Source organism: Canis lupus, chromosome 7, assembly GCF_048164855.1.
Source record: "Canis lupus baileyi chromosome 7, mCanLup2.hap1, whole genome shotgun sequence".
Taxonomy (NCBI): domain Eukaryota; kingdom Metazoa; phylum Chordata; class Mammalia; order Carnivora; family Canidae; genus Canis; species Canis lupus.
The window spans coordinates 52,973,402-52,997,672 of record NC_132844.1 but is presented as its reverse complement, the minus strand read 5'-3'; the positions used below and the strand labels follow the sequence as shown (position 1 = coordinate 52,997,672).

Sequence of the window (24,271 nt, the reverse complement as noted above, 5' to 3'; positions counted from 1 at the left end):
GCTTTATCACATCAAAACTGTAGGCACATGGGGGATCCCTGGGTGGCTCAGCAGTTTAGCACCTGCCTTTAGCCCAGGGCACGATCCTGGAGTCCCGGGATCGAGTCCCACGTCGGGCTCCGGGCATGGAGCCTGCTTCTCCCTCCTCCTGTGTCTCTGGCTCTCTCTCTCTATGTCTATCATAAATAAATAAATAAATCTTTAAAAAAAAAACTGTAGGCACATGATAACAACAATAAATAACATCTACTGAGTAGTTGTTTGACGTTTATTCTTGGGCTAAATGCCTTACATGTTTTAGTTCATTTAAACCATAGAGTACCATGAGAAATGTTTGTGGGTTTTTTTTTTTTTTTTAATTGCAGGCAGAGCGGTGGGGATTGGCAGAGCCACCTGAAGCTTTATTTTGGAACAGACACTTGAATTGGCTTTTAGTTAGAGGCATGGGCAGGAGGGAGTACCCAAGGCAGCAGACTCCCCTCAAGGGTAAGCTGAGGACTGGGGCTGAGCCCTAGGTGGGTCTCCTGTTCTCACCACTTCCCTGTACAGCTCCTTCCTCCAAAGTCTCTATGGCAGACACAGAATGGGGGAGGCTGGGAGAGACCACAGCGGCTATTCCCTTGGACAGGACATTGGACAACTCAGACACCAGCCTCCCATCACAGGTCTTGACCTTCTTTACAACTACAACCTTGAACAAGCTTCCCTGGCTGAAGGGACTGCTGAAGAGTCCCTGCCAAAGTCAAAGACTGGACTGGAAGGAGTTCAGGTCATAGTTGAGGCCAGGGTTTGTGAGCCTCTCATAGGCCAAGTGCAGGCCACCTGAGTAGCTGCTGGTGGTCTTAGCATGGATACTCATGTTCTGCATCCCAGACCCCAGCTGGCTCTCCTTGCCTTCTAGCAGCTTGTGGTAGGCAGTGACTTGACATTCAGGAGTTCCTGGTACTCATGAAGCTGCTGCGCCATGTCCTGCTTGGCTCACTGTAAGGCAGCCTCCAGCTCAACCACCTTGGCATTGGCATCCTTAACACCCAGCTCCTCATGCTGTTCAGCATCAGCTGTGGCAGCCTCCAGGGAAAACTTCTGGCTTTTGAGGTCCTCAATCTCAGGCTGAAGTCAGCTGATGTTCTGATTCATCTCAGAAATCTCCATCTTCATGCACCAGAGGTCATCCTCTTGCTTCCCAGCCAATGTCTGTAGCTCCTCATACTTGATCTGGTACATGGTCTTGGCCTCAGCCTGGCTGCAGTTGGCGATTTCCTCTTAGTGGGACTTGACCTTGGTGACAATGCCGTCCAGGTCCAAGGAGAAGCTTCTGTCCATGGAGAGGACCACAGACATGTCTGAGACCTGGGATTACAGCTTATGTGTCTCCCCTTCATACAGCTGCCTTAAGAAGTTATTCTCACTAGTCAGAGCTTCGAGGAGAGACTCCAGGTCTACCTTGTTTATGTAAACTTCATCTATACCCTTCTTGATGAGGACAAATTCATTCTTCATCTGGATGTTCTTTGATCTCCTCCTTATGTTTATTCTTGAAGTCCCCCACCAGCCCCTGCATGTTGCCAAGTTCCACCTCCAGCTCCAGCTTCTCCGAGGCTACTGCATGTCCAGCCACCACCAAGGGTTGTTGATGTAGCTCTCAAACACATTGTCTTTGTTGCTATAAGTAGTTTTCTGCTGCTGAAGGAGGCCCTGCTCAGACTCCAGAATCTTGTTCTGCTGCTTCAGGTGCTGCAACTTGTTGATGAAGGAGGAAAACTTGTAGAGGGTCTTGATCTGCTACTTTTCCTAGGTGTGCACAGCCTGGATGTTGGGGTCCACCTCCAGCTTAAGGGGGCTCAGCAGGCTCTGGTTCACTGAAATAGCCATGATGCCTCTCACACCCCTGACCTTGCTGTAGCCCCTGACCACACTCCTACTGCTGTTCAGACCACCCCAGAAGCTGCTGCTGCTGCCCACTCAGGAGAAGGTGGAGGAGCTGATACATGTGCCAGGTGTACTCATGTAGGAACAGTTGCTGAAGGCCCTGGGGACTGGAGGTGGACATCTTGTAGGACTTCTGGGTCACCCTGAAGGACATGGTGGAGGCTGGAATGGAGGCTGGGGTGAAGGAGAGTAGGCTGACCCTGATGGAGCTTCAAGAAAGGGCCAAGAAGCTGTTTTTAGGTCAAAATGTTTTAGAATCATTCCAGTTTATGGATATGGAAACCATAACGTTGAGGAATTGACTTTCAAGTTCCACCAGATAACCAGTGATAGAGATGGCATTTGGACCTAAGCAGTCTACTTCCAGAGCCCAAACCCTTGACATTCATCAGGAGGAAGATGAGTGAGTGAGTGTTCTCTGAGTCAGAACAAGCTCATCTGGAGAAGATGTGGAATGCCAGCAAAGATCCTCATGTGCTAGCAGGAGAAAATAAACTATAGAAATATTGAAAGGAAGAAATGGATCTTATAGATAAGTATTTCCCCTTGGGAAACTATGTGTCAAGACAAAAGGCTTGCTTTCTTCCTGGATTAGGTGTCCAAGATATGATACAGAGTCAGTTATAGAAAATGGGATACACGTTAGTGATTGTGATGTGTCAACTTGACTGGGCTAAGGCCAAAGACAAGTGGCCAAACATTATTTTCATATGTCTGTGAAGAGGTTTCTGGATGAGATTAACATTTGAATTAATGGATTAAGTAAAGCTGATTGTCCTCCCTAATGAGGGTGGGCCTCATTCAATTCATCAAAGATCAGAATAGTACAAAAAGGCTAAGTGAGAGGAAAGCCCTGCCCAACTGCTGTGCTGAGACATTGGTCTTTTCCAGCCTTCAGATTTGGAATGAAACACTGGCTCCTCTTAGGTTTCAAGCCTTCTGGCTTTTGGACTGGAACTCACAGCATTTGTTCTCCTAGTTCTCAGGCCTTTGGACTCAAACTAGAACTATATACATCAGTTATCCTAGGTCTCCAGCTTGCTGACTGCGGATCTTGGGACTTCTCAGCTTCTCTAATCCCATGAGCCAATTCCTTATAAAAATCTTATTATAATCCACAGTATTAGTGTTCTCAGGATAAATATAACTAATATGATATATCTGTCATCTACATACCTATCTATCTATTTCAACTGTTGATAGGATTAAATAGTGAAAATAGTATGTAAGGCCTTAAATTTCCTATAAAAAATCTTATGATTCCAAAGTTTTTCTCTGAATTTTTTTATGTTATTCCTGAATGAATAAATCACTGTTAGTCAGTGTTCTCCAGATAAATAGAACCAATATGATATATACATCTATGCAAATATTTTGGAACTATAGGGGCTTACATAGGAAATTTAAGGCCTTAGATACTATCTTTCCATAGTTCATTTTATTAACAGTTGGGATTTTAGAAGGAAGTGGCACGCAGTTTCAAAAAAATCTATTGTTCTAAATTGAAAAATACCTTCCCAATTTATCTTTGTGTGGCCTAAACATTCTATTGTAGTACTAAAATTTATAATATGTTAATGCCTCTGCTTTTGATAGGAAATAATAATTTCCTTAGTAGTTAAGAGATATCCACAGCACTCTTCCCTGCCCCACCCTCTCAATCCCTCACTCATTTCTAGGTTATACTTGGCATAGTCCTAGGGAATGGAAAATTCACCAGGCCAAACAAAGGGGAGTCTCCACTTTTACCCTCTTCTCCCTCATAGAGATAGGGAAAAAGTTTCAAGAGGCAGCTCCTTGGAATCTTCTCCTAAATCTAGCAAGGCCTAAAGTAGATAGGCTGGACAGGCTCTCCCCTGAACACTGAGACAAGTCTGCTCCCTTCTCTTCTTAAACTCAGTGGCTACACTAGACTTACATTTTTTTTTTTAAGATTTTATTTATTCATGAGAGAGAAAGAGAGAGAGGGAGGCAGAGACACAGGCAGAGGGGGAAGCAGGCTCCATGCAGGGAGCCTGACATGGGACTCGATCCAGGGTCTCCAGGATCAGACCCTGGGCTGAAGGTGGTGCTAAACCGCTGAGCCACCCGGGCTGCCCTAGACTTACATTTGTTAATCAGCATAGTCCCCAATGTCTTTTGTGGTCTTAGGAGTAGAGAAGGAAAGCAAGCTTGTTGCCCATCCCCTTCTAGCTTAGTCAAGAAGAATTAGTCATGTGATACATCATTGCTCCCTATAGGTCCTCTTTATGGCTTCAGCCAAGTCCCAATATAGTTGAGCCTTGAACAACATGGCTTTGAACTACACAGTTTCACTTATACACAAAATTTTTACACTATATTACTTCAAGTGTACTTTGTCTTTTATGATTTTCTAAATAACATTTTCTTTTCTCTATCTTACATTATTGTAAGAACACAGTGTATAATATATATAATATACAAAATATGTGTTGACTGCTTATGTTATTGATAAGGCTTCCTTCCAGTCAACAGTAGACCATTAGTAGTTAAGTTTTAGGGGTGTCAAAGTTATACATGGATTTTCAACTGTGCAAGGGATCAGTGCCCCTAACCCCCATGCTGTTCAAGGGCCAACTACACTCAGGATTGATGACTTTGCTGGCCATTGCCTTTAATGTATATATTTACACCAAAAAAGTGACCAATCCAGATAAAGATTCATGTTGTCCTAGATCTCCTAACTGAAAACGATCTTAAAGTCAACTTCATTCTTTTACTAACACTTTCTAGGCATAATCAAATTTAGAAAATATCAAAATGTTATTATATATTCCTCAATTCTAAATTTTCTATTAATTATGTTTCTATCAATTGTGGTTTCACTTTCACATTTTCACCAGTGAATTGACTGGTTTGTTGGTTTTTTATCCCTAGCCAAACTAAACAAATTGAAATTTATTATCCAATAAAATTGTATTAATTTATAGTAGCAAATTAGTAAAAGTAGTAAAAATGTTAAATGGTCAAATGTTTAAAAAGTATACAAGCTGTTGTTTCTACCTGTCCCTTCCCTTATTTTGGTTAGATAACACATCTCTAATGTTAATAAACTATCCTGCCTCCACCTCAGACAGTGTTGTTCTGGGTGCTTGTACACACATTTGCTCTCTCCTGGCCCAAAGAATACTACCTCTGTGGTCATAGCAGTGGTTTTAGTGATAGGCTTATGACCCAAACAGGGCCAAAATTAATCCTGAGGTTTTTGTTCAAGCTTTTTATTCAGTTCACAATATATATTTCTTGAAAGCCTACTATGAGTCCAGGCCCTATTGTAAGTTATAGGGATATTGTAAATGAATAAAACAAAACAAAACGGTAAATTCCCTACCATCATGATCTAAACATTCTACTAAGGAAGACTCTAGAACAAGCACAATAAATATGATAAATATACTGTATGTAATACATTAGTGTTAAAAACTAGGGCAAAAAACAGGAGAGATGTGAATGTTGATGGAAGGAAATACTAGAATTTGCTCAGAGGTCAAATAGCAGGTGGATAACAGTCACTTTTTCATCTGCAGCTGCAGAGACCCATTTCTGCCTCCAGGAGAGGAGAGTTTGACTGAAAACAAATCCAACTTGGGTCTGGCTCAGTCAGTTGTGTCCAACTTTCAGCTCAGGCTATGATCTCTGGATCTTGAGATGGAGCCCAGCACTGGGTGTGGATCCTGTGGATCCTAAGATTCTCTCTTTCCCTCTCCTTCACCCCTCCCCTCACTCATGTGCATGTGTTTCTTCTATCTCAAAATAAAAAATTAAAAAAAAGGAAGGAAGGAAATGAAGGCAACTCAAAGGAAAGCAGAGCTTAGAGTTGCAGTGAAACAAAGTCCTGATGACTTCATTGGAGCACCTGGACTCAGCTGTGCCTCAAAGTTTTTTTTTTGTTTTGTTTTGTTTTTTTCCAGTTATATGAGGCAATAAATACCCTTATTTTTTTTTTCTAAACTGGGTTTTCTGTCACTTGCAACCAAAAAAGATCTGACTAATGCCAACATTTGCAGGTATATATAGAAACCTAAAGTATCTTACAATGTGTTTCTAAGTGGGGTTCCTGCTGTACTTGGATTATTGAATAGCTAGAACTCATTTCTAATTACCAGTATGCATTTACATGTAAACACCTAAAATCCGAAAGACCTTAAAAACAGCAGGTTCACTTTAACGTGTTTAAATAAGTTCCTTAAAGTGTAGTTTATACTCTTAAATTAAGGAACTCTTTCATATAGATTGTTCCAAGGTCACTCTTGTCCAAATCAAGGAATTACAGATTTTAAGTTGTCTCAGTTAAAAAAAAAAAATCAATTAGATTTTACCAGAAACATTTCTGCCATTGTGCATAGGATAGTTGTATTTTGGACTTTCTTGAAGCACGACACAGAATAAAGAAAATTCTCACCTTACCTTCCATTGGCAGGGTTGGTTATATTTTGAGAGATATGTATGTAGTCAAGGACCGATCTTCCCCCGCTCAAAAGGAAGAACGAGTCATGCATCACTAGCCCTCCTACCACGCTAAGGGTTCCAAGATAACTTGACCACATAACAACGATCCGCCATGACATACAAGCTGACTAGAACCCCAATGCTGTATTGAAGTTTGTTTGAATTTAAGATTATAGAAAGCAAAGAATTGGTGTTAAATTTTCCACATCCTTCTTCCTCCATTTCTCCCTACAATTCTATCTTACTTCCTTTCCACCCCTAAATCAAAATGAATCATAGCAAAATACACAGACACACACACAAAAGCACAAATGTCGAACTGCTCTCCCTTTCAACCCAATATCCCTTGGGGCACCCTTTCATATGGGTGCAAATGTAGCATGTTCTCAAGCAGGACTTCTGCTCCCCTAAAGCAACCAAGAGGGCCCAAGCAGGAAACAAAGAGATGATAAACGTCTCACATTGTAAGTGAGCCATGAACAGTTAGGGAGCAGACATTTCCTTGGGGGTTAGAAAAAGGAGACTAATCTAACTCTGCCATCTGAGCCATCCCTTGACAGACCCCACCTCAGGCTATATGAGCTAACTAACTAAAAGAGGACATTCAAAGGAATTCTCAGAAATGGGAATGAGTCATCAGCCTGGGTAAACTGGCCATGTCCTTTCCTCTCCTTCCCGTAGAGGGAAGACTGAAGGTACTCCTCTCCACTTAGAGAAAAGGGGTTTCAAAAGTACCAGGCATAGGGTTGCCTGCAAGGATAGGAGCCTGGATTCATTCCCCCAGGTTAGATGTCTGCACATGCAGCATAGTTGATGGGTTACCTGTACCTATCTGAACAGGAAAAAGGATAATTAGAAAAAGAGAGCTGAGCAGGGCAAGGGGTGGTGAGTGGAACATCTTTCCTGTGCAAAGTTCAGTAACTTTGTTCTGATTAGGTGGATTCTGGGGGAGATAGCTTTCTGTGAGCCAGTTTTCTGGTACTCCATCTTAACTGGACCTAAGGTGGTATCTAAGGGCATTGCAAACCTGGGGGTGGGGGTTGGGACATGCCTCCACACTAGAAAACAGAGGGTAGGTCTCCTACAAGGCTCCAATGATCTTGTATAGAAATCTTTAGGAAGAGAATCAATAGTCGACCACTTTTATCCAGAGAGCCAGCCACACCTAGCAGAGGATACAAGACACAGTTTTTTCAGTAAAGCCTCCAGTGAGCCTTCACACCTCACCTTGTCTACCTGTCGCAGCACCAAGAAAATATAGGTAAAAAAAAAATAGACACAAATGCAAAGGAGCAGACCAAACCCCTGCTACTCCAAATGTCTCAGGCCAGAGCTTTGAGAAGGAGAAAGAAGCATTACATGAGAAGGAGAGTGAAGTTTTAACGTAGATAAGTTGGGAACACCTGGGTGGCTCAGTAGTTAAGCATCTGCCTTTGGCTCGGGGTGTGATCCCAGGGTCCTGGGATCGAGTCCTGCATTGGACTCCCTGCAGGGAGCCTGCTTCTCCCTCTGCCTATGTCTCTGCCTCTCTCTTTGTGTCTCTCATGAATAGATAGATAGATTGATACATAGATAGATAAGTTGGAACTGGCCTTTTTAAATATCTTAAATCCACTGTAGGGACACCTGGGTGGCTCAGTGGTTGAGTATCTGCCTTTGGCTCAGGTCGCGAACCCAGGGTCCTGGGATCAAGTCCTGAATCAAGCTCCCCACAGGAAGCCTGCATCTCCCTATGTCTCTGCCTCTGTGTGTGTGTGTCTCTCATGAATAAATAAAATAAAATCTTTTAAAAATATGTCTTAAATCAACTGGAAAGCTATGGTGCCCAAAGTAGTGGTGTCAAAGGGAAGGGGGAAAAGATCCATCAGAATATGGATTAAGATAGTAATTAATGAAAAATACAGTCTGTTCTGAGTCAGATTTCTGTCTGGAAGGTTCAAGTCTCTCAAACATCCCCTAAAAATGTACCTCTTCCATTTGCAAAGACCTACGGCCAATTTGCACACCACCAGCTCCAGATTCCCATGAGATCTCAGGCAATAGTTTGTGGTAAAAAGTGCTAGGGGAAGACAAAGCAACTATTTAATATTGAGAAAATCCAAGATCCTCGAAAAGGAGGAAGAAAAACCATAGCATTTCTGGTAGCCCCTCCTTATCTGTAGGCTATACATTCCAAAACCACCAGTGGATGCCTGAAACCACAGATAGTACCAAACGCTAAGTATCCTAAGTTTTTTCCTATGCATACATACCTATGATAAAGTTTAATTTATAAATTATGCACAATAGATTAATAATAACTAATAAAATAGATCATAATAATCAACTGTAATAAAAGTTATGTGGTCTCTCTCTCTCTCTCTCTCTCTCTCAAAATACCTGTACTCATGCTTCTCCTTGTGATGATGTGAGATGATAAAATGTCTATGTGATGAGATGAAGTGAGGTGAAGGACACAGGCATTGTGATGTGGCATTATGCTACTACTGGCCTTTTGAGGATACATCATCTGCTTCCAGAGCTTTTTTCTTTGGTGGTGGAAAACTGAAGTCCACATGAAACCAGAAAATGCAGTAACCATGTAGAAGTAGCCAGTAAGGAGTAGGAGCAAGTGAAGCCAATACAAGCATAGAGATGCAGAGGTGAGAGATTGTGAGTGAGTCCTGACAGGATGGAGACCCTGGAGGCAGTGATACCTCAGGCCCATGGTCTTCCCGTCCACCTTGCACCTTGACCAAAAACTCATAAGTTCTCTGTTCTAACTTTGTTGCACGGGGTTTCTGTCCCTTAACACCAAGCAATTTAAGAGGAGTAAAACTACACACAAAAATGCCATGCCACCACAATGGTTTATACTCCAGGCTAAAGGAATAAGAGACAAAAAAGGGGAAGACTCATGGTCTAGAAGAAATAGATTTCAGGCAGGGTCAAGAGGAGATGTTATGGATGTGGAGGAGACTGAATTGGAAGTGGCTGTTCAGGTAACAAAAAAGCAGAGATCTGAAAATATTGTTGGAAGAAATATTCTAAGATGAACTAGGCTCTGGAAAGTTTTACCCTACATCAAAGAGTAGATAGTTGGAAAAGTCCCTGAGCTCTATCAGTTCTGGGGAAAGCAAGAGTCAGACAAAGAGGAGCCCTGAATTCCTCAAAAGTATCTACACACCACAGTTAAAAGGATGAGTTTAGGAGAGTTGCTTTTAATTACTATTTTAGCAATGGAACTCTTTCTTCTAATGAAATATTACTTAAAACACAAATATAGAGATAAGCAATAAATGGATTTCTTGAGCAATTTAAACCATTATTGCTCGCCCCCCAAGGTTTTTGTTGTCTGAGGAACCCCTGAAGCTCCTCCAGGAAACATCTAGATTTTGCAGAGCATAGGGCGAAAACCAGGAATATGCTTCTAAATGCGTGTCTACTCCACATACCTGGTACTATGCTTCAAGACAACCCGACCGGCTTTAGCAACTAAAATAGTGTCCATCATACAATACTTATAAAAAGCATGGAATTTAAATAAAGGTACTTGGTACTTTTGGAAGGAAAATAAACCATATCTACACTTGCTTGTTTAGACTAGTTTTTTTTCCTTACCAAATCCTTAGGTTCATAATGATTGTACCAGTGTTTTCCTCAACCATGCTCCCACATACCAGCTTTACTCAGAAACTTCCATGTATATTTAATGCCTGTATCTTGTAATTTACTGAAAAGGACAAAGGCAGAAGTCCATTCAAGGCCATAAGACTGCTTTTTCTCCTAAGAAACTGTCAGCCAAATTTCTCAGGGAGGAACTGGAAATGAAGTGAGAGACATTGATAAATTTCCTTGCTGAACAATCAATAAAAGCCCCACCATCCTGTTCAGACTCCCACTGTGGAAGCAAGGGCCATAATTACATTGTCAAAAATTCAAGTTACCCAGGTTGACAGCGACCCCCTTGAAAAGTGACAAGTGATTGACACTTGGTTTGGGGTAGTGAACCTGGACTGGCAGACAGAGTGGGGAAAGAAAAAGCACGAGTGAAATTTCCTTATTGACTACAACTGGCCAGACCCCAGACTGCCACTCTGGAGGAGTCCTGAGACCCTTGAGTCACATTTAGAATCCCAGTGAGCCACTGACAGGATTTCCTAAGCAATCTGAAACCCATCAGAGATTCCGAACAGAACAGTCCACTCCCAAATCCCAAGAAAGAGAAAGATGGTGCTATGTGTGTGTGTGTGTGTGTGTACAAGTGTGTGAGTTTTCCTACATTAAAAGAAAAACATGAAATGCACTTTCAACTCCATCGTTCCTCATGACAGCTGAACAGAAAAGCCTGTTTGCTTAGCTATGTGAATCCATGATAGAAATCAGCTGGAGCAGAAGGGTTCCAGGGGTGGCAGTGAAGAATGTGATAGGAGAGGGAAGGTGGGAAAGCTGTAGTCCTGACATGCAGACCATTTGTGTGATTCTCTGTGACCTGAGCTGGAGCTAAATTAATACCCATCAGTCAGGCCTCTCACTGTTGAACATGAGGGATAAAATGCCTACAAAAGGCCTCATTACTGGGCAGTGCTCTGCTTCTGGCTATTCTAGGGCCCATACAAATGGTTTCCAGAAGACTTTCTTATAACCAAACCCAGAAATGGTGGTTTTCCACTGCTGGGAAGCAGCTGTGCCACCAGAGATTAAAATCAAAAGGTGTTTACTGGATGGTGGGAACAGAATAGAAGATGCTTGGTAATATTGCTAAAACCTCTCTCTTGCTCTGACCAGAAGGGGTAGACAAGGAAATTAATAAGGAGAAAAATCTCTAGGCAGGGCTGGCCTTATGCCAAATTTTGAGATAGACGCCCCACACCCTCTCCCCACTAAAAGAAAACATGAGATAATTGGCACTGGGTCCTCAGTGCTTGGGCTAGCAGGTAAGAATATACTAAAATAGTCATAACTAACTCTGCTTGTGTGTTAGTTTGTGCCAAACACTTGAGAGTAGTTCATAAGCAGTAGATCTACAAGGTGGGAACCATATTTTCCTGGTTTTATGGAGCTTCATTTGTCCAATTTGTCATAGATGGTAAGTGTCCAGAACTGGACAGATTTCTGATTCCAAAACTATGAACCGCTAATAACCAGCATTTCCCCAAGAGTACTTAGTGAGCTGTCTGAATCAGATCTCCTGAGGATCCCACTGAAATGCACACTTCTAGGCCCACTAGGGCCCACCGAGTGAGTCAGACTCTGGGGGTGAGGCCCAGAAACCTGGATTTTAAAAATCTCCTGGAGACAAGTCTTCTGTGCACTAGGTGGTGAATCTCACTACATCATGCCAGGAAGCTGAGTGAAGGCTAGGCCATTAGGGACTTTGGGTGTGAAGCACTGAATCAAGTTGCTCGCCGTTTTGCATACTTGACAGCAAAAGAAAATTAGTTTTTCCCTAAAGCCCCAGTGTCACCAGACCCACGTCTGGCCCTGAGAAAAGGCCAGTGAAATTACGTAATGATTTTAGCCATGCTATACAGCCCCGCCAGAGGGGATTCTGAGACCTCAGGTGTTCAGGAGACAGGGAAAGGGGAGGACTGATGAGCTGCAGGCTGGGGTGGGGATACTCTGACAGACACTGAGGGAAGCAAACCCTCTCTCACTAACTGCGCTCTTTCCCACACAGTGTTTCCTTCAAATGAATGAGATGTGGCGGCATCATTTCAGAGAGGAAAATAGCTTGGCTTTGCAAGTGTTCACTGTGCAAGTGCTGCGGTTCTCCAGAGATCCTAGTTACCTCCACACTGGCAGTGCTATGCGGAAATGGGTAAAACAGTTGTTAATAATGACCTAACCCTGGGAATGCAGGAAAGGAGAGGGGGAGGAGGTGGAGGGAGCAGAAGAAAGAGAAGGAGAGAACAGAGGAGAGTGTCTGCACTCTCAGTATCCAGTAACATCACAGGGCTTAAAGCCACAACATTGTTTTATGACTTTCAGAATTCTCAAAACATATTAGAAGCATCTACTCTGTTTTGGTTGCCCCATATTGATTGATTATAAACAATGAAACTAAGGATTTTCTTAACTTGACAATTGTCAAGTTGACACGCAAAGGCTTAGGAGCACAGGGTACTTTGAAAATGCAGGCACAATAGAGGTTTATTTTTTTTTTCTTAAAGATTTTATTTATTTATTCATGAGAGACACAGAGAGAGGCAGAGACATACATAGAGGGAGAAGCAAGCTCTCTCCAGGGAGCCGATGTGAGACTCGATCCCAGGACCCTGGGATCAGGACCTGAGCCAAAGGCAGATGCTCAACTACTGAGCCACCCAGGTGCTCCTAGAAGTTTATTTATGAGTTGTTTTGCTGATTCTTCATAATAGAACATGAGCATGAGATGGGTTGGAATGAAAGAAATAGAGTAAAAGAATTAGGAGTCTTCACTCTTCTTCATTTGCATTTCCATTTCTAGCAAGGGGTATGCATCTGCATCGTATAGGACAGTGGCTCTCAAACCAGAGGACCACCGTTAAGCTTCAGGGTCCTTCAGATGGTCTATAAAAAGTACTGATCTGTGCCCTCTTAACTGTTCTTCTGCTGTGTTTTTCAGTAGTAAACAGCAGTACACTGGAATGGTAGCCTAAGTGGCCTCTGGACTGGCGCAAACATTTGAAGACCACAGCTGATGTGCAAATAGAAAACCCTCACGATGCTAGACTACCACATCAATGTAAGTTCTTGCTGATGAAGATGGGAGAAGAGTCCTTCCATAAAGTAGAACATAAGAATCAGTACTGTATGCATTTGGAATTTCTGTCTAGATATGGGTTTTTAAGCCTTGCAAACTCTGTCCTCAGTATATAGCAGCCTGGCCGGTGCAAAGTCAACACTTAATAAGTGCTTGATGAAAAGATTTCGTTTCCTCTCACAGTAAGCCAAAAGAGGCAAAAGACTACATTTTAGTAAACTATGATTGAGGCCCAGAGATTATACTAGTCCCCCCTTATCCGCAGTCTTGCTTTCTGTAGTTTCAGTTACCCAGGATCAACTTCAGTCTGAAAGCTGATGATCCTCCATCAGACATATGGTTGGGAGGTCACTAGGAGCCTAACGCTACATCACAATGCCTACGTCTTTCACCTCACTTCGTCCCATTATGGAGGCATTTTATCATCTCACATGATCACAAGAAGGGTGAGTACAGAATAGTGAGATCTTTCAAGAGACCACATTTATATAACTTTTACTACCTTCTATTGTTATAATTATTTTATTATTAGCTATTGTTAATTTCTTATAGTGCCTAATTTACAAATTGAACTTTATCATAGGTGTGTGTGTGTCTGTCTGTCTGTCTATCTATCTATCTATCTATCTATCTATCTATCTATCTATCTATCTATAGGTTTGGTACTCTATTGTTTCAGGCATCCACTGGGGGCTTTGGAACATGTCTCCTACAGATAAGGGAGGACTACTATATAATAAATAGAGCCTTGACAGAACAAAATGACAGATTCCTCAGCATAGCTACAAGCCCATGTCTAGAGTAATCATTCTATGATAGGTAATGGGGTTTTAGTTTGTCACGCCAATATAGAAACACCAACAGAGATAACATCATGTTTTCTGGACTGAGCCACTATCTGGAGCCTACCTATTGATTTCCCTTGGGCTCATGCTTTGTAACCAAAAGTATATAAGTAGCAACTGAAAGATACTTAAAGCTCCTCATTTTATACTTAACCACTTACTAGTTGATATTAAATATTCTCCTGGCACACTTAGTAATTTCTTGAATCTCAAGGAAAATGAACATGCCCATTTTGCCAAGTGAGACTAGGTGATTGGAAGGCAAAACTGCAGCAGAAGCACATGTAACCTAGTTTTTTTGTTTTTTTGTTTTTGTTTTTTTTTCCCCAGAAATCCATAAGCACCCAACCCCTCCGGGGCAGGATTCTCAGTAGAACTCTACCCGAACCCTACTTATAGGAAGGGAAGACAGCCATGACAACAATAGAGTTGTCTCTATTTGATTTGTGATGCCATCTATGTACATGGTTCATCAGTCAATTTGCACTGTACTATGCTGCAGTTATAACACAAATCTCCATGATTGCAGTTGCCAAAGATCATTCCCCAGGTGGGCTGCAGTTCTGCCCCTAATGTCCTCGTTCAGGTTCCCAAGCTGAAGAAGCCACCCCTACTTGGGACAGGCTATTCTCAAGCAGAAGGAAAAGGACAGATGGCCAAAGTATCGTAACAGTTCTTAAAACTTCTCTTTGGCCATGTGGTATATCATTTCCACCCACATTCTTTGACCAAAGCAAGTCCAAGGCTAAGCCCATGTCCCAGTGGGATAGGGAAGTATGGTTCACCTAGTGGGAGGCACTGAAAGTCACCTGGCAGTTGGTGGAAGCATACAATCCTCTTCCAGGAAGAGGAATAAATAATTGGGAACCACATATACTCTGTCTGCCACAAGAATCATAACAGCTGATATTTCTTATTTAAGGAAATAGTGTCCATGCTATAATTAACTTTGTTGCCTCAGTACCTAACAGCCAAAGATTTTTAAGAGGTTTTTGCCATTTTCCTCATCACCAGTACATTGTCTAGGAGCCATTCCACCTCACCTTTTTTGGTCAAGTGTCTCACTCACCATGCAGAGAAAGAGTTCCATTCCTCACAGCCAGGAACTTGACGCCATATGGAAAGAAGGGGGTAGAGTGGGAGCTCCCATAGAGTTTGATCTCAGCTTTGCCTTGGAAGGGCTTGTCCTCTGATCCAATCCGGAGCTCTCCACCATCAGAAATGAGGATGGCATGTGCCCTCAGCTCAATGGGCCCTGGATCCATGAAAATCAGCTTGCCTCCTAATGACCAAAGAGAAGATTGTCAGTCCCTGGGAGGATAAATTTCATCTCCTTTTGACAGTTCCAATGTCTGATGAAATCCTCTTCAATTTATATACTTTGATGAAATTTAAACTTATTTTATCTTGCTCTCTCTTCTAGAAGAGTGATAGAATATAGGTTGGACCACCCAGGGGTAGAAGCACTATGCTACTAAGCCAGTTGAGGTTAGCTATCACTCTTCACTATATCTTTATTTATGGTATTTTTATTTCTCTCTCTCTCTCTTTTTTTTTTAAGATTTCATTTCTTTATTCATGAGAGACACATAGAGAGAGGCATAGACATAGGCAGAGGGAGAAGTGGGCTCCCTGTAGGGAGCCCAATGAAGGACTCAATCCGAGGACCCCGGGATCATGCCCTGAGCCTAAGGCAGATGCTCACCCACTGAGCTACTCAGGGATCCCTAATTATGTTATTTTTAATGACAATATGCTAAATGACAGCAGTTTAGGACCGGTTAAATGAGGATGAGAAGGTCACCATTTTAGCCATCTAGCAGCAGATGAAAGCTGCCTATAAAATTAAGCTTAGAAATACAAATAAACAGGGATCCCTGGGTGGCTCAGCTCCATGATTGAGCACCTGCCTTCGGCCCAGGGAGTGATCCTGGAGTCCCGGGATCAAGTCCCACATCAGGCTTCTTGCAGGGTGCCTGCTTCTCCCACTGCCTGTGTCTCTGTCTCTCTCTCTCTGTATCTCTCATGAATAAATAAATAAAATCTTAAAAAAAAAAGAAATACAAAGAAACAAATGAATAAGAAATAGGAATAGAAGAAAATAGGCCAAAATTACTAGAATTAGGGTAAAAAGGAAATGTAATTAGGACTACCAGCATGACATTTGCCCCACTTTAGCTGGCCCCACCATCGATTTTACTTAACTTTTGATAATAGATCCAATTTTCCTTAAGAAGTTGCTCTGTTCCACTGAATAGGGTTAAGTGAGACTATCAATCACAGCATCCCATCCTTCCATAGCCTAAGTCATGTACCCAGGCTTCAAATGGAAATTTGGAACAAGAGGGAATAGAAGACTGGAAATGTTTAGATTTTAGCAATTCCAGTGGTAGTATCTAAATGAGCCTGAGAAGAGCTCCCGTTGCTGAGGTGCCCCCAATTCCCACCTGCGAAGCCCCTTCAAAATGCCACTGATCCACAGAAATCAGTGGCATTTCTATACATTAACAATGAAACTGAAGAAAGAGAAATTAAGGAATCCATCCCATTTACAATTGCATCCAAAGCATAAGATACCTAGTAATAAACCAAACCAAAGCAGTAAAGGATGTATACCCTAAAAACTACAGAACACTTGTGAAAGAAATTGAGGAAGATGTAAAGAGATGGAAAAACATTCCATGCTCGTGGGTTTGAAGAATAAATATTGTGAAAATGTATATGCTACCCAGGGCACTGTACACATTCAGGGAAATCCCTACCAAAATACCATAGACTTTCTTCACAGAGTTGGAACAAATAATCTTAAGATTTGTGTAGAATCAGAAAAGACCCCGAATAGTCAGAGGAATATTGAAAAAGAAAGTAAATGGCAGGGGCATCACAATGCTGGATTTCTTGAAGACAGTGTGGTACTGGCACAAAAACAGACACATAGATCAATGGAACAGAATAGAGAACCCAGAAATGGGCCCTCAACTCCATGGCCAACTAATACTCGACAAAGCAGGAAAGACTATCCACTGGAAAAAGGACAGTCTCTTCAATACATCGTGTTGGGAAAATTGGACAGTCACATGCAGAAAAATGAAACTGGACCATCTCTTACACCAGACACAAAAATACACTCAAAATGGTTGAAAGATCTCAATGTGAGACAAGAATCCATCAAAATCCTAGAGGAGAACACAGGCAACAACCTTTTTTCAACTTGGCCACAGTAACTTCTTATAAGATACATCCATGAAGGCAAGAGAAACAAAAGCAAAAATGAACTATTAGGACTTCATCAAGATGAAAAGCTTCTGCACAGCAAAAGACACAGTCAACAAACCTAAAAGACAACCTACAGAATGGGAGAAGATATTTCCAAATGACATATCAGATAAAGGGCTAGTATCCAAGATCTATAAAGAACTTATCAAATTCAACACCCAAGAAACAAACAATACAGTCATGAAATAGGCAGAAGACATGAACAGACATTTCTCCAAAGAAGACCTACACATGGCCAACAAGCACATGAGAAAATGCTCTGCATCACTTGCCATCAGGGAAATACAAATCAAAACCACAATGAGATACCACCTCACACTAGGGAGAATGGCAAAAATTAACAAGACAGGAAACAACAAATGTTGGAGAGGATGTGGAGAAAGGGGAACCTTCTTGCACTGTTGGTGGGAATGCAAACTGGTACAGCCACTCTGGAAAACTGTGTGGAGGTTCCTCAAAGAGTTTAAAATATAGTTACTCTATAACTCAGCAATTGTACTACTGGGTATTTACCCCAAAGATATGGATGTAGTGAAACACCAGGACACCAGCACCCCAATGTTCATAGCAGCAATGTCCACAATAGCCAAACTGTAAAAGGAGTCACAATGTCCTTTGACAGATGAATGGATAAAGAAAATGTTGTATATGTATACAATGGAATATTCCTCAGCCATCAGAAGAGATGAATACCCACCATTTGCTTTGACATGGATGGAACTGGAGGGTATTATGCTGAGAGAAATAAGTCAATTGGAGGTCAATTGGAGGACATTCATCATATGGTTTCACTCATATGGGGAATATAAGAAATCGTGAAAGGGATTGTAAGGGAAAGGAGGGGAACTGAGTAGAAAAAATTATAGAGGGAGACAAACCATGAGAGACTCCTAACTCTAGGAAACAAAGGGTTGTAGAAGCAGAGGTGGGGGAGATGGGGTAACTGGGTGATGGGCACTGAGGAGGGCACTTGATGGGATGAGCACTGGATATTATACTATGTGTTGGCAAATTGAATTTATTTTTTTCTTTTTTTTAAAACCTTATTTATTTATTCATGAAAGACACACAGAGAGAGAGGCAGAGACATAGGCAGAGGGAGAAGCAGGCTTCATGCAGGAAGCCTGATGTGGGACTCGATCCGCAGACTCCAGGATCACGCCCTGGGCTGAAGGCAGGCACTAAACCACGGAGCTACCCAGGCATCCCCTGGCAAATTGAATTTAAATACATTCTTAAATGCCCTGATCCTACTTCTATATCTGATTTTCCAGACTTTCCCATCAATTCTCTTAGTAACCTAATGCATTCTCAATAAATTTCCTTTTGTAAAAGAAAGCTGGCTTCTGTTATTTGTAATCAAATAACCTTAACCAATTCAGATATGTTTCTCTAATATCCAAATTTTCTATAAGAATATTATTTTATAATAAAATTATATTGTAAGAATAAATACTTAAGATATTAAAACATACTTTTCTTTAAAGAGACTTAGAATTCAAGCAATATTTTCCTCATAATGCCAAAATAACTAATGTATCCCAAATAAATAACCACTTTAAACTGAATGAGTTACTAAAACTATCTCCCTCCTGGATGTGGTTTGCAAAAGTACTGGACAAGACTCTTCTATCCTGTAACATGGTCAGAGTTGTGACTTCATACGGGAAAAGCCAGGGGTCCTCTTTTCTATACCACACTACTATGTCCCATCTCAGCCAGAATAAAAGTCCAAGTCTCCATATACTGGGCTGCAAGTAGCCTTTCATGGTTTACCAACCCATCTCCAATTCCCTTGCGCCATCTTCTTGTAAGACTCACTCCTGCATTCAAGTGCCCTGAACATGTCAGGTGTCTGACAGGTCTCCTGTCGGTCCCTTACCTGCAGTGTTCTTCTGTCAGACATCCCTGTGACTCACTCACTCCCTGTCATTCTAGTCAAATGTTAACTTCTCACAGAGGCCCTCCCTCTCTGGTCTATAGAAAAGAGCAGGCACTAGCCCCTCATCCAAACACACTTTCCTTCCTTCGTAACACTTACCATCAGGCATATTTTATAGTTACATATTTATTGTCTGCCCTCTTCCCACCAGAATGTCTGTTTCATGAGGGCTCTTCTCTGTTTTGTTCACCTCTGTCCCGCTAGTGGTCTAGAGCAATGACTGCTAGGTAGTTGGCACTCACTATATAATTCTGGAACAAATCAATAAATGGTTATATCACCTTAAAGAATCCGATGTAAGTATCTGAGTTTCCTTTATGGATACACACACAACACAACACACAACACACACCCTCTCATTTCCTCAGAGAGGATGTTGTTATCACATTTAACCTATAAATCCATACATTGTCTCAATGAACCAAAGGGAGACCAAGGATGTGAAGAAGCAACATGTCAGAAAAGAAATAGCTCAAAAAGCAGCTTCTTCTGCAGTAAGAGGGGGTCTCAGTGAGTGAACGACAGTGAGTACCAAGACTCCTTTGGTGGCTAAATTTAGTCCTAGATCCAATGTGCCAAGTTATTGAGTCAGATTGTTGTTCTCCAGAAATCACAACTGGAAGCACTCAAACATGCACTGGAGGAATGAAAGGGGCAGAAGAAAAAGGTTAACGTGCCTTTAGTCATTTTTGTTTACCTCCATCTTCATGCAGAGATAGTGATCAATAAACATTTGACCCAATAGTCAGATGTTGAAGCCACCTCACTCCTGACCTTCTGCTCCAACATTGCTCTTCCACTGCTCTCATCCTCTTCATCAAACCTTCTAGTCTTGCCTCCTAAAGCCCAAGCCACACACCATCAGCAACAGGCACAGGATGTTTACGTGGATCTGACCCCTGAAAGTGTTCTCTCCTTGCAGCCACGATTTAGAACACCATACCCCATGTGGGTATCTAGTTTCTCCCTCAGTAAAATGTGTATGGTAAGGATTCTTCCCTCAAAGAGCTATGATGAGATTTCTTGAAGTAATGCTTAAAGATCCCTAGTCTCGGGTCTGACACCTATTAGACACTTAACACAGTCGTATCAGCGGCTACTGAAACATTCATCATTTGTACGTCTCTCACTATTGCCATTACTTCTCATTTTCACAGTTCCTCCATTGTGGTAGCACTACTGGACCCTCTTCTTCCAATGTCTCACCATTGGCAGGCCCACCTTTCCTTCTGAAATATGGCACAGCAATCACATCCTCAGGTAAATAACCTGAGAGAAGTGAAAAACTATCCTTTGATCTATAGGCTTGATGCTCTGAGCAGCACCACATGGCTTCCAGGCTTCCAAAGGACCTACTGGTGATTTTGACTTTAATTTTCCCTTCCATTGTCATTATGATGACAAGAATAATCATTAGAAAGGCAATAATAGGGACACTTGGATGGCTCAGTCAGTTAGGTTAAGCAGCTGCCTTTGGCTCAGGTCAGGATCCTAGGATCTTGGGATCAAGTCCCACATCACACAGCATAGCATTGCACTGGGCTCTGCTCAGTAGGGAGCCTGCTTCTCCTTCTCCCTGAAGCTCCCCCTGCTTGTGCTGGCACACACACACGTGCATTCTCTCTCTAACAAATAAATAACATCTTTTAAAAAGAAAAAAAGAAATGCAATAATAATCATTAATCCTGCTGTGAACAAGAGGGAAGAAATGTGACCTGTTTACTAAAACTTTTTCATTCACAGCCACATGTCATTAATGTCCCAACTAATTATCTTCAACTGGTGGACCATGGATTTGCATGGCATGATTCCTCCATTATAAACAGTCAGGAAATTTGAACTGACCTTGATGAGCAAGAGGTGGAAACAGGGGACAGACTCCATCTATTGGCCTCTGAATGACCCGCAATAAGTCCCATAAGATTGCTAGGCCTCAGATTACCTGATCTCCAGACCTGTCCTACTCAGTGCCAGGGGCTGATCTGTTTTTTCATCATTCATGTACAGAACAGAACCATGCATTCGCTGGGACTCCTTCCAGCTCTAGAACACTGAACACCTACATCTTCAAGGATGCACTCCGGTGTGCCAATACTGATGGAGACACGGAGCTCATGTTTTCCTGACACCACCTATGCTGCAGGGAACTCTGAGTTACACGTGAGAAAAGTATCACATACACAATCAGAAATTCAAATAATACTACAAATTCAAAAAGGGTGCTAACACTTAGGAAACACCTACCATATGTCAGAATCTTTATACATGTCATCTGAAATGACCATCCAAACAAGCTCAGGAAGTCACTACACACTCCATGTTTCACAGGCCAGAGAGCGGGGTGGGAGAGGGGGTCTGTCTCAGCCCAGAATAAGCAGAGCAAGCATCAGAGCCCAGGAGCCCCTGTCAGAAGAGCTCCTACTCTATCCACTTCTACAAACCCTCCCAGGTTACTTTATTATTCATTAGAATTATCATAGTTACATTTAAGGAAAAACATGTGTTAACCTAAGTTAAGTTTGCCTGTGGCTTGTTTATATATGATTTATTTTCATTTTGTTAATGTAGATATACCTCGCCTCATTCCAAACAGGATTTGAGGCAGATTACAAGGATTAGTGGGTAAATTTATAAACCTGGGCTTTGTTCCTTGTCACATCAAGCAAACTATTAAACACACTAAAACAAATTGGTAGAAATTTAAAAACGTCATTTACTGATGGGAACTAATAATGACGCTAATGAAGGGAGAAATCTGGGCCCAAAGAAAATGAATGATTTGTGTTGGCAAGAGTACTAAAAACAGGACTAATTAATTAATATGATAACCACTATTCCAGGCTAAAAAGCCCTCCCTCCTTCCTTATCAGTGGCAAGGATAAGGAAATCTAGGTAAATTAAGAAGAGAGTGTGATGAGGAATTCAGCTCTTTTTAATTGAAATAATTAAAAGTGATAACCACAATGAAAGCTTCTAGTGTGAAGGAATGTAAGGTTTATACTCAATCTGGCCCTGCACCAAGGCCCCGAGTGTTTTATCCTCACACCTTATTAGCTTAAAACAAATATCCCGTGGGCTGCTGCAGAGCATAGTGCTTGCGTATGGGAGGGCAGAGGGAGGACTTTATTCCTCCACTTTATAGCGCTTGACCACATTTCTGAACACTGAAAAAAAGCGCAGGGCTGAACGCGGCCTGTGGCCATGACCCTTACATTGCTTGTTATGATTGTTCATGAAAGCCGAGTCTGTCCCACAAGTAACCTTGGGTAATTTTATAAAAATCAATCAACCATCATTATTGTTACTTCCCCTCTAAAATAAATAAATGAACACAACTTTTTACATGTAATCACTTTTTTCCATTAAACATCCCTTTTATTTCTTTTAAAGGGAAGTCAAAGAGACTTTTAGCAGCTAGCTTAATGTTTGCAAAGCACATCAAAACCTGCTTTTGGCTAACCCTACAATTAGCCATCCTCTGTAATAACCGCAAAATGATCTGTTGTTTTGAAAAAAATAAATAAATAAATAAACAGCAACACCATTCTAGCTATTTTCCCCCTCACACTAAAAATTTAGAGTTATAAGTATTTTACCCCACAGTAAGACCCAGAGTGCCGGCTATACTTTCTATCTTCAATTCTTTCTCTCCCTTTCCTGAGTCCTCCCCAGGTGGGCCTTTTCCTGATCAGTCTATCAGAACTGGTCCTGGTAAGGTCACAATGGCAACAGCCACACAGCTGGATCGAAGGCTCAAAGCTCTGTTCTCACCTGTCCTGAGTGACCAGCACACTTGGTCACTCCTTCCCGTCTCTTGCCAGTGCTGGTTTTCTTCTTACCCCTCAAGCCTCTCCTCCCAGCCTCCTCTACCTAATTTCCTCCTATTTTCCCAACTACTGGCAGTTGGGGGTACCCTGACACTTGGAGTGTCTCCACCGTTTTTCCTATTATTCCATGAATAGTGCATTGGTGGTCTCATCTTGTCCTTGGGGTTTAAACACCATCACAGGCTAATTGCTGATGACTCCCAAATTTATATCTTCAAGGCCCACCCCTGCCCTCGGCTCAAACTCATGCACCCAACTACCTCTAAAGATCTCTACTTGGATGTCTCACCGACCCTCAACTTAGTATATCCAGAAAATGATCTCCTCGCCTTGTCCCATGGATCATCCTACAGTCCTTGCCAAGGCCGCAAGTGGCAACTCCATTCTCGCAAGTGCTCAGTCAGAAAATCCTAGGGTTGATATTTCACTCAGAGCCAATTCTCTAGGAAATTTAGTGCCTTCTTCCTTCAGAAAATCCCCATGATCCAACCACTTCTCACCACTTCCATGTCTACCACTGGGGTGTAAGTCACTCTCAGCTCATCCCTGGATTATTGTAACAGCCTCTCCACTCAGCTCCCTACTTCTATCCCCAACCCCACCCCAGGGTCTACTCTCAAAACAGCACCCAGTGTGATTATTTTTTCTTTCATGTAAACTTTCTCCTGTCCCTCTCTGCTCAGAGTCTCCAATGGCTTCCACCACACTCAGAGTCAAAGCCTACTAAATCCTACAGGGTTGGTCCTCTCTGGGCCAATCTCACTCTGCTCTGCCGCAGGCTCAGAGTCCTCCTGATGTATTGACCTTCCTATTCCCACTGACTTGCAGTCTTTGCCTCGCCATGTGCAAATCCCGCCAACCACCACCATTCCTGCTGTGTTTTTCTCCATGCTGCTCAGCAAATCTCACAAAAATATAATCTGCTCCCTGGACTACTTTCTTTATAGGCATAAACTCCATGAGAGCAAGAATTTTGGTCCATTTCCCTCACAACTATAGCGCTGTGCCTGGAAAAGTGCCTGGCACATTGGGGACTTGGCAAGTGGTCACCAAATACTGGTTGAATAAGGAACAGTTGAAGTGACATAAATGAATGAGGTCTCCCAAGGAGAACATGGAGAGTGAGAGCAGAAGAAAGATAAGAGAAACACCTGTCAAATACTAATATTTGAAAACTAGAATAAGGAGAGAAAGGAGCAAGATTCTTGAGTGTGGGTCGAAGAATTAGGTGAATTAGAGCATTTGGAAGGTCGTAGTG

The 24,271-nt window shown here is 42.1% G+C and overlaps 1 protein-coding gene, 1 long non-coding RNA gene and 1 pseudogene across 3 annotated transcripts in view; 1 reads left to right on the top strand and 2 right to left on the bottom strand.

Moving 5' to 3' along the window:
* PKHD1 (PKHD1 ciliary IPT domain containing fibrocystin/polyductin) overlaps positions 1-24,271 on the bottom strand; it is a 471,902-nt gene that overhangs the window by 286,991 nt on the left and 160,640 nt on the right. For both annotated transcript variants that reach the window (XM_072832682.1, XM_072832683.1), the window contains exon 38: positions 15,038-15,250. In XM_072832682.1, coding sequence (XP_072688783.1) covers positions 15,038-15,250 — 213 coding nt within the window. The remainder of the gene's footprint in view (positions 1-15,037; positions 15,251-24,271) is intronic.
* Positions 512-2,083, bottom strand: LOC140637386 (keratin, type II cytoskeletal 8 pseudogene; annotated as a pseudogene).
* The window catches only part of LOC140636882 (uncharacterized), a 34,157-nt gene continuing 18,792 nt past the window's right edge, over positions 8,907-24,271 (top strand). The window contains exons 1-4 of the long non-coding RNA XR_012034109.1: positions 8,907-9,041; positions 12,059-12,199; positions 12,986-13,105; positions 13,404-13,569. This is a non-coding gene — a long non-coding RNA (uncharacterized lncRNA). The remainder of the gene's footprint in view (positions 9,042-12,058; positions 12,200-12,985; positions 13,106-13,403; positions 13,570-24,271) is intronic.